Source organism: Trichoplusia ni, chromosome 14, assembly GCF_003590095.1.
Source record: "Trichoplusia ni isolate ovarian cell line Hi5 chromosome 14, tn1, whole genome shotgun sequence".
NCBI lineage: Eukaryota > Metazoa > Arthropoda > Insecta > Lepidoptera > Noctuidae > Trichoplusia > Trichoplusia ni.
Genome location: NC_039491.1, coordinates 868855 through 886277, shown reverse-complemented (window position 1 = coordinate 886277; position 17423 = coordinate 868855). Strand labels below are relative to the sequence as shown.

The 17423-nt window shown below is 34.6% G+C and overlaps 1 protein-coding gene across 1 annotated transcript; it reads left to right on the top strand.

Moving 5' to 3' along the window:
• Positions 1-533: 533 nt before the first annotated feature.
• On the top strand, positions 534-8830 carry LOC113500789. The gene is made up of 8 exons (XM_026881688.1): positions 534-1411; positions 2215-2337; positions 5275-5461; positions 5970-6043; positions 6108-6200; positions 6284-6801; positions 8035-8110; positions 8342-8830. The coding sequence occupies exons 1-8, from the start codon at positions 1142-1144 to the stop codon at positions 8498-8500; spliced, it is 1500 nt and encodes a 499-aa protein (XP_026737489.1). The 5' UTR covers positions 534-1141; the 3' UTR covers positions 8501-8830.
• The last annotated feature ends 8593 nt before the right edge of the window (positions 8831-17423 follow it).

Below are 17423 nucleotides of genomic sequence, written 5' to 3'. Positions count from 1 at the left end.
CTTAGTTAATAATAACTGTTTTATTCTATGATTTTTGTATTCGAAGAAAATATTATAAATCAAATAGGGTGCAATAAAAAATGAATGCAAACAAGATTTTCATGACTTAACCTCATTTGGTGGAACCAAACAATAAAACCTAATGGATTTAAAGAATCAAATTATGTTTTAACTACATACAAAGTGTATTGAATACACAAATTATTTTTTAAACTTCATAGTTTACCGATATAGTACAATCGATATTTCGTGCAGTAGTTTTGATAGTACCATTGTTCTTACGGCTATGAACCATCAATATTTCAGTGGGTGTAATCGAGCCTTAGGCTTTCATAAATAACTAAACTTGAAGGTCGATAGACGTACTTATATCCAGTTAACTTATAGTATCATAGAATAATTGATTTCATTACGTTTAGTATCGTAACTACGCAAGGGTTTCAAATTGAACTTCTTAATAAGTGATGGTTAAATAATTATAATGGATTTGTGGTCTCTTGCTCCAGGAAAATGGTAAATTATTTATACTTCATAGTGGTTTTTATATGCATGTCTTTATCTCTAAATTGTGTAATTGAGTGTAATTTATAGAAAAGGCTAGACGGGTAAGATGAAGATGACTGAATGACTGCAGCCGTCTCCTATGTTATTTAGAATTGGGGCCCAGTAATCCTGAATTCCTTAATTTATCATGCTTGTTACCTCATCACGTTTTATAGGAAGAGGATGGGGTATACATAGTTTGCATCGCAACACACATGATATTGCTATGCAAACTATCTAGAAATACATGTAAAGGCTAAAGACGGTTTAATATTTAAAACCGCAAGTCATTTCAATAAAACAACAGCAGCAGACAAGGTTACCCATCAGACATATCAAGGAGAGCATTATTGTAATAATCGTCATTGTAGCTATTGTATATTTCTGCTATGTCACGTGGTCAGAGGTTAGCTTACATACATATTTGTTAAGCATGTGCTTGACCCTTTGTATGCAAGCATTTGTTAACACAAGCTTCGTTACAATCTGAAGTTTGAGTGTATTTGACTCGAAATTTAATTTTGAATATAGTGTTTGTCTTTGTCCGTTATTCTGATACGGTCTCTACAATGAGATGCAATAAGAAATTATGTAATATATGTATTTTTACTTGTATTCACAGGGTTCACCTACAGATAGTATCATCCCTATCACCATGCCATTTTTTTTAATTTCATTATTTGCATCCTCATCAAGTTGTACTTATCATTTGTTTAACTCTAGGAGATTGTGCGCTCCGACATCGGGGTCGTTGCGGCGTCGAGCACGGGAGCGGCGGCGGGCGGAGCAGACGAGGGCGGACGGCGAGAGGATCGCCAGAGAGCAACGCGAGAAGCGAGTGAAGGAGTACATCGAACAACAACTAAAGGTACCTACTATGAACCCTTATAAATGCCTAATAAATATACACAGCATTATCCTGAATCATTGCAACTAATTTGTGAAATAAAAAAGCGCCTCGCAGGGGATTCACAATCCTTGACATGCAACTTTCAAACGAGGTTTATTGATAAGATCAATTACATAAACAACAAAACTTTAGTCACATATCTTCCTTAAATATTAAACATACATCCAAAGTTTACATTTGTTGCCGAAGAGTTTTTGGTAATATTTCATAAGAATATTTTCCAAGTAAGAAGATAACGCTAACAATGATGACACTCGTGATTTATGAGCTTCCTCCCACGGCACTGATGCAACCGCAGGCGCGGCACAAGCCACCGTACTGTGCTATTATTAATAATTAATATTTGCATTTCAAATAATAACGATTAGAACATTATGAAAATATGAATAATCTTTGGGTAATCAATAGCTTGGGTCAGATCAAGGTCGGTCCCGACGTAAGATAAAACTCTATAATCGTCTTAATGAATAAATAATCACAGAGGGATTTGGAGATATTTATGCATTTAGGATATTTAGGTATATTACACCATGAATCTATTTGTGTCCTATTATGCTGTTTTATATACACACAAAATCAGCTTTATTACACAAGAATATAGAACCACTTTAGTAATACTTAACATTGGTGAAGGAAACAACATCTCTACAAGTAGGAAAATCAAGATTCAAAACCAGGTGAACATGTAGTTCAGTTCATTAAAGTGAAATAAGAAAAAATTTTTTATTAAAACCTATTTATTACACATATTTCACCACCAGGCACGTGAAGAGCTGGCGTCGTACGAGCCGTGGGGTCGCGCAGGCGGCGGCGCGCCCAACGAGCGAGGTATTCGCTTCACAAACCTCAGAGACAAGGGGATCTTTCCCGAAGACGAACTCAGGGTAAACACATTTAAACTTTCTTAATAAAATTAAGTAAAATATAGTACCTAGCTGATTATCTGCCTTTCGGGATAACCACATGAGAACCCTTGTGTTTTTGTAACGAATAGAAGACCATAATGCACTGCGAAACATGCTGTACGTGGAGATCCCGACGACTATTTGGAATCATACAAATGTGGTAAAAATCGAGACTGCTACTACTAGTCTAAACATAGACTACGCTAACCATGTAATAGGCATAAACATTCAACGTGCAAGTTTTTAAACAATTTCCATTCCTATATTCAACACGTCTTTTGTAGTTCTTAACGCACGCATGAATCTACCTGCAAAAGTTTTATATTTTATCTTATTCACGTAAAGATTGAAAACATAAGGTATTCTTTTATCCATCCTTATTACTGCAATAGCAACTCAATAAGGAATGATAGTTTTGCCTGTTACCACATGGTACGAGAAAATCACTGCCATGTTTACACGGGCATGATTTTTCCAGAGCGAAATTAAATTGTGGTACTTTACGTTATAATATAGTTGAAGCATTTATCTTGACTCTTTGTTGCTAAACTTTGCAAAATAGGTGCATGTCATTTCAAATCTTGATAGACATCAATCTCAACATGAAACTGAACCAAATAAGTCATTCAACAAACATACTGATTTTAAAATCTACAAGATATCGCAGGCGTGGCTACACCTTTAATCTGACGTAGCCTCATTAGTTTCAATATCGCTAAATATAAGGTACTTAATTCTTAAGTATAGAGTAGATATGAGATAGGTGCTATGGGGAATTGTTTAACACATTGACATGGTGACGCCTGCAGCGGTGAATTTCTATCATGGTCTGAGTGTTTCTCAACAACGAGCCTAACACCTACCTAAAAGCCTAACTAAAAGTAATATTATAATTGCAGTAATTACAGTTGTGGAAGCGTGACAGAGTACTACACGTTGTAGAGCAGTGTCTCTTTTTCGCAGCAGCAGTAAAATGCTTTAACTGGTCATGGAAGGCTCTCGGTAGACGCGTGTGTTCTTCATTTGTTTTTAAATTAAAAGAAGTGTTAAGTTATGCGTGAGACCCGTAGGTGGGCGTCAAAGGGTCAACAGTGATGTGCATAACTGTACATTATAGTAGTTTCTATTACTTATTTGTTTACTGCAATGCAATATGCATGTTATTAAAAGAAGAAACAATTCGAAAATAGTCGTTGTTTTAAAGGTACAAAAAATGTTCTAACGTAATCTCTTGTCCAAGGAAGCGCCCAAGATATTGCATATTTGAGAAAGAATACTGTACAACATTATAAACTTATTCCATGTTTTTAAAGCTCCGCAAATTCCTATCAAAAGTATGAGATGTTTTCGAATGAAAATTCTATTCAATTCACTCCTGAAAACAACGAGTATCAGGTTTTATCTAAACAAGCCGCTAACCGGAAACTTTGACCATCACTGACATAACGGTATACAATGATAATAAGATATGTGGCTTAATAAACAAGCCTATCTTTGTAATAATTATTATTTATCTTTTAACTATTGTGAGATCTGTATTTAAATATTACTAAACCCGAATCAAATCGCATATCTCACGCTAAAGTGTAAAGGTATAATTTATATTGTTTCTCATTAATCATTATCTGTTTCCCGTCGCATTTTTAATTATCTTTTTTGAATTATAACTCAAGTATCGAGTCGTATACTGTTGTATACTTGTTACATCACTAACAATACTCTTGATTGATTTGTAAACTTTATTGCAAATATTATTAAAGTTTAATATCAAATTTTCAATTTCAAATACGTGAAGTATTTGAAAACACTGCGTTTGTAGAAATAATATATACAGGGTTTTTGCTTATACAGATTTATTGCACAAGGTTCAAATTTCCATTTGGTTCTAGGTATAAATCTTGGAGAACCATAGCTAAATAATGAATAACCTTTTAATACCTTTACAATATTAAGAACTCAAAAGAGAGAAAGTTCAAACAGCACATACATGAAAAAACTTCACCGCAACATTCAAATCGCGTTTTTAAGTAATGATGGACCGTGTAAGCAATTTGTTTACCACAAAGTAACAAATATGGCTATTAATGATCAAATGGAAGCGCGTTTGATAAACTCACTGGCAATATAACCACGGGTCTGGTTATATTGACACCTCCATTGGATTACACATCACCAAAATATACAGCTACGACTCTACTATCATTTATATTTACTACACCATACATCGTTACTTAATCTCGGTAATAGTTCCTGTTATCTGGTTACTTACCTAATTAATGGTATATAAAAATAGTTGCATATGGCGATTGACCGACGGCAATAAATCTGTATAAGGTAAAGGGTCATTCATTACATGAGTGGATTTAAAGCGGCACGCTTACAACACAAAGATGGATAAAAAATGTGCGAATGACCGCATCTGCCGAATCAAGGATATGAAATTTGTTGACACACATTAAGGTATTTTGCTGTCTCGTCATCAGAAGTTTCCTCACTTAAAAACTCGTCCGTGTTCCTTTTAATGTAATTGCCATAATTACATGATACAATTTTATTGCAAAACTCCCCGGCTGGTACCTAAATGTTATGGGACCAAGAATGTAAATTTAGTGCGCCCATGAGTTCCATCGGTTTTCTATATGGAAATTTAATCGATTACCTTTGTCATGACAGCGTGATCAACTCTAATTGTTATGGACCTTTTGTTCATGTTATTAAATCCGTAGGTCAAAATCTGCATAGCATATGCATACATATTATAACCATGCGATTTTTGACAGTTATCTGAATCCACGTATTTGAACGATATACGGCACTTAACACAATGGATAGAATACTGTGCACATGATGCTTAGTCGTTTTTAGGATTTTTAACTTTCTACATGATCTTTTATCTAGCTTTTTACTATTGTCCAGGGTGTATCGATATTCGAAGCGTGTCGTCGTTGGAACTCTTCGCCGCATCGCCGCCGGCGTCAAACCCCGGTTAAGTTGCGTGAAGATCCGCAAATATGCTACTCTGAGCCGCTGCGAAAGAGCGTCGATAACGACATACGATACAAACAAATGCCGCATGAAAAACAGACATACAAGAAAATATTAGGTAAAAAGATCAAGAACCTTAAAATTACTACTAATACGGTAAAGGAAACCGGCATACCTAAACAAACTATAAGACAATGGCACAGGCCTTATGGTCTTGACATCTGTTTATCAACCATACGATAAGAAGAATATTAGTACCATCCCAATATCTTTCTAGAAATGATAGAATTTTGCCAAAGAACTTTCTCCGAAATTTTATGGATCTAGACTGGTCTATGTCTCGTTTTTAGTGCTTCGCTGCGTTGATCAGAGACTTTATTATCATAATTTATGTTTTTGACTAAATTTATGAATAACATTTTATGCAATTTGAAGCACACTGATTTATTATCTTTCTTTGCAGTATATTCGTAGACTTCAATTTCTTAAAAGATTAGATGTGTTCTTTCATTATTTTTTAATTGTATCCCTTGTGGTTTACACGACCTTATAGGTTCTATCCTATTCTCTTTGCTTGATTATGTTAATAAAGACGACTTATTCACTTATAAAAATAACATTTGCAGATGACATGGTAACAAACAAGAAGAAAGCCATAAGAGAAGAAAAGAGACAAAATTTGGAGTACGAACGGAAAATGGTAAAATCAATGCATTTATACAATTCGTGATGCTAAAGATTAAAGATATTATTGCTTTTTACAGAACGCAATGGAAGGCCCGTGGGGTAAGCCAGGGCCTGGTGGTACAATATGGAGGAATCCCCGTAACATTGGACTAAATTTCTCAAAGTCTATGGTCTGTATCAATTTTACACTATAGATCCAGCATACAATTACGTACCAAGTTTTTACAAAGGGATTTTGTTGGGTTGTTTCCAGGGTTGGACAGACAATGAAATTTTCACAAAACTACATGGGGATGACCGACGAGAGAGAGGGTCTTCGCTTACTTTACCTAAAGTACAGGGAGAGGATGATGCTAGAGAAATACCGCAAAACAAAGAAAACATTAAACCAACAAGAGTAGAAAAGCTACCAGATATCAATTACGTTAGTAGTCCACAGAGGAGGTCTCCAGAACGAAGACGATACAGCATAGAAGTTAAAATTAAAAAAGAAGGTAGTTTCTACAATGGAGAAGTAAGACGCAGCCCTAAAAAGACTAGATTTGTTAAACGATTATCTAACGGAGATAAAGTTACGAAACTGATACTTGATGATAGTTTTGATAGAGAAGAGGCTTTGCATGAAGCTGAAAAGAAGCCGACGCCTGAAACGGCTATATTGCACGTGACAGGTGGGGTCGAACTCGTACCACTTCTAGCGAGAAGGCGTCGTGTTGGCGCTCGCACTCTGCCTTCCAGTGACGTCACTAGACCTCCTGATCAATCGTGCCAGTATGTATTCATAACTTTAAACCTACTACTACAACTTATGATGGATCACAAATGTCATAAACATCGTCCATAATTATCCATCTAACATTTCTCTTCTCTCTCTTTGCAATTTAGTTCCTTAATAACACGCATAGGTAGGTACTGCGAGTCACCGTATATTTCTACATAATTCTGGATAAAATACAAGGTTAAAGAAAACGACAAATTTCAATCGATTGGTTTCGGTTATCTTGGCATCTATACATGTTGCGTTTATAGATTTTCTTTAAACCGTAAGGTAATAAGCCTGAGGCGCAAAACGTTGCGTGACACGTCTCAACCGAATCGTAAATTTATTCGCGAATAAAATGTCAGCGGATGTCGCAACGTTTTTTCGTTAAATCATATTGTAAGATTGAATTATGAATTGCGTTTCGAATTTTCGCTGACTGTATGATAAATTTAATAAATTGCTTAGTTTGTTTTGCTGGATGTATTGTATCAGACAGAAACTTAACAGCCTTTCCCTGGTCTTGCTTTGTGGTTGTAAAGAGCAGTATTCACGGTTTTATCGTTTACTTGCTATAGATCGAAATCCATCCAATTCGTTTGGGACTCAATTGCTTTTATTTCAAATGGTTACCTAGTATTGCCGGAATAATGGAATGTCATAGTCATGATATTAAAGGAACCTTCAAGTGCAAATTGACTTCAAATAAGAAATAATGTTGTATACGAAGTGGCGGTGTAAACACAAACACCTATTTAAAGTTTACCTAATAAATATTTACGAATACTTTTACGTCGCGATGATTCGAGTTACATATCTAACGGTGGGCAATGTTTGGTCACCAATCCGGTAAGGTAAGGTTGCATCATGGCTTTCTATCGGTCGGGGTCCATACGACACACCGAGATTAACGGCTTTCATTAGCTCGTCGATGCGTGCATCAAGACGCCGAGTTGTCGATAATGTTTGTTGACACTCCGCGATGAATATCAATAGCCGCTGCATTCAGATAAATGGTAAAATATTTCTCGTATTTAAACCGTGACCTTCTCACAATGGGCCTTTAGCGATACTAATCTTTAATATTGATTACGGAGTTTGTTGTTGTGGCGTACTTAATCTCTGACTGATGTTGATACTATCACAAAGGACTTGTAATTGTTGCTGTCACTGGTGACTTGACTAATTTCGGTCATGAACTTACGTATACAATGTTACATAAAAGCATTGTTCATCATTTTCAGATGGAGGGAAATGGTTAACCAGGACCACTTAAGGGAATTAAAACACCAAATGCATGTGAAGTGCATTCAAAAAGAGGTTAGATATTAATTCCATAGAGTAGCATTAAATTAAATACAGCAGAGTAAAGGTTCTCTTATATCCAGTTGCTCATTAATACGACATAATATGAGAGATGTAAACAAAATCTTGACCCACAAATAACAGAGACAATCAATTACTCAAGAAATTATGAAAACAAAAAATGTCTTTAATGATAACATTTACTTTTGTAAGAATATGGTGAACATGTTATATTACTCGTTGCAGGAGAAGCGACTGAACTCAGCCGAGAGCGTGAGACGTCACCACGAGACGTGGGAGTCGCTGTGGGGCAGACAGGGGCACGGTGCCCCACTGCGAGGCAAATACGCTAGGAACAACCTCGCCCAGCTGCTCTACGTAGCCCCCGTGACCAATGCTCAGTAGAAATGTGTTGAAAATTGAATCATGAATCCTATCAATAAAATGCGTCAAATCTGAGCTGGATGTTAAATAGTGAAGCAGTCAAGGCCTGGGTCGAAGAGCTGACTATACAGAGATCGGTTCAATGATCTAGACCTTTACGTATGTGAATGTTTCATGCCTACTTAGTATGAAACTCGCATTTGAAATCAAAACTGTATAGTTTGAACCCGATCTTTGTTACTGTTTTATGAGCTCTTGAAGCCAAATGCCATCATAGTGAAACAGTGATGACAATAGCGTCGTCTCGCTTTCACAAAGACAAGAGTTCTCAGTCACAATTTTAAAACAAATAGTAGTTTTTTGCTAAAATAAAAACATAGTTGGAACTGATGTAATAAACCAACCTAATAATAAACCAGCATGGGATATTCAAATATTAGTGCCAACCATTTTAATAAAAAAATAGAACATAACTGTATGTAGTAAGTTAAACAGTATTAACATGTTAATATAGACACTTGGGAAAGTTAGCATATGAAATTCCTTGATTGAATTTACGCCTTGTTCATACATGCAAAGCACTTTATGACTTTTCTGGTATTACCCCTTTGGACTTATCTACCTACAACTATTTTTTTCAGTATTATAATATGCAAGCTATAGAGAAGATAAGTATGTAGTCAGCACTATACGGTTTAAGAATGTCTTTTCATTTCTTGTAAAAAGTAAAATAGTAAGATAAAAATGTTTAAAGCTACCATTTGTGAAAGACCTTATTTGCCTTTCCAATCAGAGATTAATTCAAATAATAATATGTTTCTTAAAACAACATAACAAGTAAGGCAACATGACTTTAAAACTTGTGTAAACTAATAGCACTAAGAAAATAAATATTGAAACCGCATATTTTAATTAAAGTAGTCCTTAGGAAACTACTATTACACAAATACCGCCTTTTCATTTCTGAATGAACCTTGAAAGCACTGTGAAAGGATGGATGACAGTTTAGAACAAATAAAAGTATTAGAAATTGAGGAATTGTTTTGTTTTTCAAGCCCTGTTTATAAATATTTAAATGCACAAATTCTGTTACCCTATTATTAGCTTCTACGATAAATTCGGTAAGCTTTGATTCCAAAATATCTACAAACTAAAGGTTATTAATGCGGGCTTTAATTAAGCTCAATCCCTCTAACCAAGTGAGATTCATAAAATCGTTAAGGTCAATAGAATAATAGAAGTATGGAGATGATAAGTCAGTGACGTGACTTATCGATTGTTAAAATGTCACTTGCCAGAGCTAAAATTCTTATAATTATTACGTTTTTAATACATACTTCTTTAAAAAATCTTGTATGATAAACAGCCAGAACTTTTCCTCAAAACATTCTTATCTCATGAGAAACATCTAAAGTAAAACCAATAACTATCCTAATTCACGATCACTAGATTTGTCGCCAACTACCCACCGATAAAGTAAGATTTACTGATCATTATCGCTATGTAAATTACTATTAAACAAATTAATAGCCCTAGATACTGACCACGAAGCATTTTAATGAAACTATCACCGATTTAACATATGAATGCGAGTCATTTCCTATGTTGATTTATTGTAAACATTAGTGTTACGGCTTAGTTCTCATAGTAAATTATCGTGTGTAATCGTCTTCGTCTTTAGCTCTGGGTATAAACCCTGTGTTCACGCCATTCTACTTTAATTTTGCGATGATTTAAATGTCGATAAACCAAGAACGTTTATGAATGGATAAGGGCTAGTGCATGTGATACAAGTACAAAAAAATGAATTTATTTCTCACAAAACGTTCTATAACGGTTACATCTAGAATAAGAATAAGAATAATTTATGGCTTTTAAGAAAAATACGAAAAAAAAATACGTTTTTAATAAATATAGTCTATATTAGTAAATAGTATATATTAGTAATTTTAAAATTACGGAATTGGACACGAAAGCCCGGGACAAAACTCATAACCAATTATTTTTCATACCTAAGTGTTCTAACCTGTTCAACGTAGGTAAGTACAGAGGTGCATAGATCTTTTAATTTATAGCAAAAAATCTTAAAAGCTGTGAATGATTTCTTTCCATGCAATTTTTCTAACATTAACATTAATACATTTTTAACATTTTAGTGCAAGCGTTGCAGAAATTTCCCGTATCATAACTTCGAATAAAATTGTATACCGAGAGTTCGTTTACAACAGCGTTTTATTGCTGTTTTATAAACTAACATGTTAATGTTCATCTGAAGTTTAGATGTTAGTTTCACACAAGCAAAATTCATATTTTCTCAATGAACTCAAAACTGACATATTTATAAAAAAGGTATTCTAAGCGATATTTATTGGGGAACGTTACCTATTAAACTGTTAATTTATTGTTTATTACTATCAGTATATGTTTTGGTAATTTTATTAATATAATAAAGTTTACGAGCGGCTTTACATAAGGTAAATTTATAATGTTTAGATAATTTTTGTTCTTTATTACTTGGGTAATCTCGTTGGAAATTTATTATTTCATGATTAAGGGCCAAAGTACCTATTAAAAATGTTTGGAGGAATTATTTTGTATTGTTTAAGAAACAAAAATATTTTGGATATTATCCAAACATGAAATGAACTAGAAAAATCCATAACTTTTTGCATATGTCATAACATACAACTATTATGCACTTTACGTCCGTTGACTTACAAAACCAAATGAATTTTGAAAACCAGTTTGCTAATTGCCCATTAGGTTTAGATCGGCGTCAGCAACACTTCTCGAAACTAAATCGTAAAAGCAACTCTATGACTGCACGGATCATTAAAAATGTTTTACCAATCCAGTTCTTCTTGACGTTATAAAACCTAACAAAAGGAGCTATTAACCCACATAAGGAAACCAAAAGACCATCTCTGATACGGGAAAAACAAGAAAGCAGAATATATATCTTTTAGTACCGACTTCCGACTCTGAACATAAGGGAACTTACCACCACTTTCTTTGAAACAAAACTGTTGTTGTTGTGGAAGCAGGACAGCGCATTACATGGCGTTAAGCGTCATCTCTTTTAAACAACGGCGACTCTGTTACTTTAAGTCGTTAAAACATGGTGAAATTTCCCGATGTTACAACTCGGTAGCCAGTTCAAAGGGTGCATTCGGTAACCGAATTAATCTAATTCTCAGACGTTTCGTATTCAATCTACTAGGTATGTAGGTAAATTACTACATAGTTTATTGTTAATAACACGTCTTCGGTGTATTCACGCATAATTTGAACAAGTAGGTAAAATTACATAGCAGTGAATTGTTATGATAAGTGGCAGTTAAGAGGTTAAGTAACATGACTTGAGTGTAGTGACGAGATGGTGGATTGTTGATCCAAATGTTATACAATACATACCGAAAATGTATCGTGAATGGCTTCCCGAGCCCTTTGACTACTATTTTCTTTTAAGATTACCTACGTGTTTTTAATAGATACAGGGGTGCGTTGAACATATAATCCCACTAATATTAAAAAATCGAAAGTTTGTGAGTGTGTATGTTTGTTACTTCTTCACGTCAAAACTGATCAACCGATTTTAATGAAATTTGGTATAGAGTAAGCGGACACACTGGATTAACACATAGGCTACGATTTATTACGAGAAAATATATTATTTCTGAAGTCGCGGGTAACAGCTAGTTTCTCATAATAATCAGGTAGGTACAGCAAACAATATCGTCGTATTTAAAGAATAAATTCAGGATCAATAGTACAAGTTTGTCAACGCTACAATATAGATTTGCTTACTAACGCTGAGATTGGCAACAGTCACAGACCGTGCTAAATGTATAGAGCTTAACAAAAGCTCATAAATTTCGTTAAGGCCATCGTCAATCGTCATATTGAACATCTGTTAATTAAATGAAGCAATAGAGTGTGGCCACATGGCAAGGTTCCGTGACATATAGACAGACTATGGTAATATCTAAGGATAATTTATTCAGAATATATGGAAACAACTCTGACATGCGTGTCTTAGCGAAAAGAAATGTCAATGTATCGGGGTATAGCTGAATAAATGGATTTCAATCCAAAGAATGGACTGATGTAAGCCAGGACTGTTATAACGATCAGAGGAAAAAGGGGAGTCTTTTGCCCTGCAATAGGGACGATTTTTATAATCCGGTGAAGTAGGCTGCACATTTCGTTACTTTGCTTTAATAGGATATGCTATGGCGATAGGCAATAGTCTATTATTATTAACACGATCGATTGACTTTAGAACTTGATGTGTCAACAACTGTCCTGTAATCTCTAGACAGAGCGTCTGGCGTGGGCTCGCTCGTTACGGAGAAATCAGTTAAGTAAACAAGCAATGTACACATATATGTAAATGATCCGGAGAAAGCCTCGTACTATGACGAAATTACAATATAACTGAAAACATGTCATAATATGTACAAATGACCGACAGACAAAGGTTGACACTCTTTTGAAGGATGATTTCATTCATAAAAATATTGATTTCCATCTCCATTGTTGGCGCACTCTTACTGTACACAACTATACAACCGAATATATTGAAGCAGCAAGTGCTTTGCATAATATAAATATTATCGAGGAGATGACTCGTTCCTTCGGTATTTTTTGTACCGTGTACTCATGGAAAGTTGAAATGTATGCTCGGTATCATGTTTTAATTTATTTATCTTGCAAAATCGTCATATTTAAAAGAAACTACCTACGTGTTGTTTAGCATGGTCTAAGATGTGCAAAATAAAAGACAGTTCAAATTGGCATTTACAAAAAATCTCGATCCAAACGACATGCCCTTAAAATATAGAGGCATTATATTGTTTATATTATAAGTAGGCATTTCTCCATTTTTTAAGTTCAGTGACATTTAATTAATTTAAGGGGTTACCTATTTTTCATTGTTGTGTAATTAACTCGTTTGTGAAATAAATGTCAATTTTTGAATGTCAAAACTCAAAGAATTTGTAACTGGGTGCAAATGTTGCAAACCTCCTTATTATGGTCACGGTCGTTGGGCTCTGTAAGCGGTCGAGCTACATGAAGATTACTGGCAATTTTATACCAGGAGATTGACCCCGCAGGAACTTTTTAATGTTGATACTGTAAATGCATTCCAATTTATAATTGTAGTATCTGAAGAGGCTTTTGCTTCCTTCGCTATCATAAAGGTTAAATTACCAAAGCAGCAGTAAACATATCTCCTCTGGCTCTTGCTATTTGGGTTAATTATGTTCCTCCAATGCTTTTATATGAGAACTACCCATCTCAATCTCCTACCGGGATTTTGCCGTAACGTAAATTCAACTCAACATAAAAAATCACCCGGATTTTTCATGCAGGTAAAGGTCTCAACGTTCTCAACGCTACAAATCAGCAAAGGTTCGTTTATTTTTGGACATCACATAAATCATTTATGACGTCCCTATTGTTAGGTTCGTGAGTAACCAAATATTTCTATCTGAAATTTGTCAATCGTTGATTGGTACCGCACTAATGAAAGTGACGAAATATTATCGTCAAATCAACTCTCTCTAAGTTTCTACTCAAGACAAATATACTTTATTAGCTTTGTTAACGAGTAAAAAACTCTTAATGAATCACCATCATATAACGTAACACTAGTTAAAATATTAATATAAGTTTCTTCATCGTGGCTTACTGGTTACAAGCATCTCATGACCATAGTACCTATGGCATAACATTTTACAATGGGCATATTTGAGTAGAGAAAATACTGGCAAAAATGTAAGGTTTTTTGTTTTTTTAAGTGCTTCATTATGCTCAGTTTTACACCAAAACGGCCCTGGAATATTTATGAATTCTATTGCGTTTTCGTATACATAGTTCGTCAGCAGACAGTGAACTACTCTGCCTTACTATGTCTTGCGTTTCAAGATGCATTGAAATAGAAAACCCCTCAGATTGACATAGGTATTACTTTTGAAGTTTACTTCGACTCTTTCCTATTATCACTTACAAAACATACTTAAAACACAAAGAAATATCACAATAACACTAAAGCCTATTAACAGCTTTTTTTTAAATCAAAAGCATGTTTCGTTTGGATACCCATTGTTGCATTGACTACAGAGAAAGATAAGTAAGTGAGTATCTTGTAACTAGCCCGTTAAATGGTGTTATGTGGACGGACATTCATTCACAGATCATTATGAAAGGTCACGCAACAGTTTTTGATTGATCTATGCCTCTACTTCAGTTTAATTGCTTGGTTCTGTATTAACATTATTTTTGGACGTCATCATTAGTCAAGATCGTGTCAAGTGGTGAGGATGAGTAGAATGAACTTGATGTGAATTTTTAATTGAGATATTGTTATTTGTTTATAAATAATAGTGAAATATATACTTTTAATAATTAAGCTAAAGTGTGTTTAGTTGGATAAAAAGCCGCAAGTGCGAAACGATTGTCCCTTTATCGAGGAAGATATAAGCTGTATTAAACCGTCGGCATAAAAAAGGTCTCACCTACATTAACGTATGTCAATTAAAGTAAATAATGATATCCGTTTATTCTTTGTACTTAGTGCATATAAATCGTCCCTAGTATCAAGTTATGTTATCCATTAATTCGAAAAATAAAGACTTAATGGCCGTGTTAGATAGAAGATTTAAGATAATGGCTAATTTAGTGTAAATAATAGCGACCTCTTGGTATTAAAGATCAGGAAGAAATTAGCCGGTATTGGGTCGATGAGCTTGTTCAATAATGTTCAACTCGATTCAACCTTTAAAGTATCTAGCTTATAGTTTAATCAAGGGGTGCCTTTAGTCTCTACTGTAAGAGATAATTTATCACTTTTATAAGTATAGAATTCTATTAGTCGCCTGTACTGCTTTATCCATATTATATTAAAAGTACAAAGAAGAAGACTGACAAGATACAATAGGCAGTTATTTATCGTGACAGCTAAAATTATTTGATAATTTTCTTAATTAAACACGCCTCAAACTTATGCAACTAACATTTCCTTACAAAAATTAATGGATGCCTATTATTAACTTCGTTTTGTAAAAAAAATAAAAAGGCAGATTTCGCCATTCCTATAAATTATGTCACCACACTTCGGACCGGTTGTCGGCGAGTCTGAGAGAGGTAAACAGGACCAGGTGATACCGGAATCATTTCCGAGTTCATCTTAGTAAAATGTAATCCTTTCGAACCGCTAGATGGCTAGAACTTTCAAACAAATGTTGTATCGCGTAAAGATCCGCTCTCGCCGCTCCTATGTTTGTGGGCCCGGTTTAAGGTTACGGAAAAGAAAGTCCATACATCGCGGCCCGACAGAGGCACCGCCGCGCCGCAACGGTCTCTGCGCTTTGACCCCGCTGACAACTTTACCATTTTAATGCCACAATTATTGATCAAAATTAAATCACCGCCAATGTGTCAGAAACTATTAATACAATAAAGTAGTCGAATGCATTTTAATTGGTTAATAATCTATTAATGTTGCGCTTTTACTCCAGAGAAAGCTTGGACTGTTTTTGACGCTACAATGCATCTTCAACATTTCTAGTTTTTGTGACACTGAAAAAATATTTTATTTAAACCATTTATTTTTCATTTTTAACTAATTTATGATAACTGACTTAGAAACCCTTCTCTAGATATAAATCAAGCGAAAGCGAAATGGTAAATGCCACAAGGCGATAAGAATGAAAGAAAATGTCAAAGGTCATAGAAAACATTCACAACACACAGTTATAGGAGCAAATATCAAAACCGCTTGTTATTAAATACTTACTTATTCATGTTTACCAGAAGCCTATATTTCCAACTGAACCAAAACAACTAGTTTCCCATGCGACATCTGTCAGTTTCACACTCATTTTATTCACATTAGTCATAGGTCTTTAGCACATTGTCGCCAGTAAGTAACACGAGACCATTAAGCTGGTTACATCGGCGTGCCAAATTCTCTTCAAGCTTGTTGTACACGCTACGTTTTTTTGCGCTTGAAGTTAACAAGTTGTAATGCATAATTATTAAGTTACTGTTAATGTTTATAAGCTGTTAGTACACGGAAGAAGGGACTTAAGGATATTTACCATATAATTATATTGGTATAGGTCGCTTATTGCTGACATAAATGATAATTTGTGATATTCTCTTCTAGGGGTTATCTAATCAAGATACGCTAAGCTATTTTGTAAATTAAGTTACCTTTATCATGATTGCAGTACAGAAGCTTCCTTATACAGGGAATCACTGATATTGGTTGAGTTGTACCCAAAATTAGGAAACCATTTTACATGTATCTGGGTTTGCAAAAATATATTATAATATCTACAACGTAACAGCGGCTTGTCACTTTGTTGTTTAACAAAAACAAACGATAATAAATGAATGCTAATTAATCATCCTAGAAATACTACACCTATTTCTTATCTGATATTTTGACGTAACTTTTCCTTTCTAGGTAATCTGTGATCGGATGAAAAACCTGCCATTACTATACTATGAGCATTATAACACATGTTGTTGCTGTGGGAGCGAGATAGTGAGCGACACTGCGTAGCGGCATCTTGTTTACACCTCATTGGCAATTCTGCTTGACTGTCTTATAGTAGGCACGCATAACTAGCTACTAGATAACTAGTAATTTCCCAAGAAAGTCACAAGAAGTTAGCGGGGGTATTAGGTCACTATGTTGTTCGTAGGCGGGCGCGAACTTATCATTACTCGAACATTGTTTTAATATTCATAGTGTTACCAAACGTGGCTTGTAGCTTCAGGCTATTTTCGTCTAATATTATATTATAGATAATACTATGTAAAATATGGCGCAAAGTAATTTTTAGCCTTTAATGTGCTGGTTACTATAATTAATATGATGTATTCTTATTTTGACATGCCATACATGTATTTTATCACACCTACATTTTAG

Coding starts and splice junctions, on each gene's coding strand:
- LOC113500789 (XM_026881688.1), top strand. CDS start 1,142: ATGTATTTTTACTTGTATTCACAGGGTTCACCTACAGATAGTATCATC. Junction 5,462..5,969: donor GACATACAAGAAAATATTAG/GTAAAAAGATCA, acceptor TAACATTTGCAG/ATGACATGGTAACAAACAAG. Junction 6,802..8,034: donor CCTCCTGATCAATCGTGCCA/GTATGTATTCAT, acceptor CATCATTTTCAG/ATGGAGGGAAATGGTTAACC.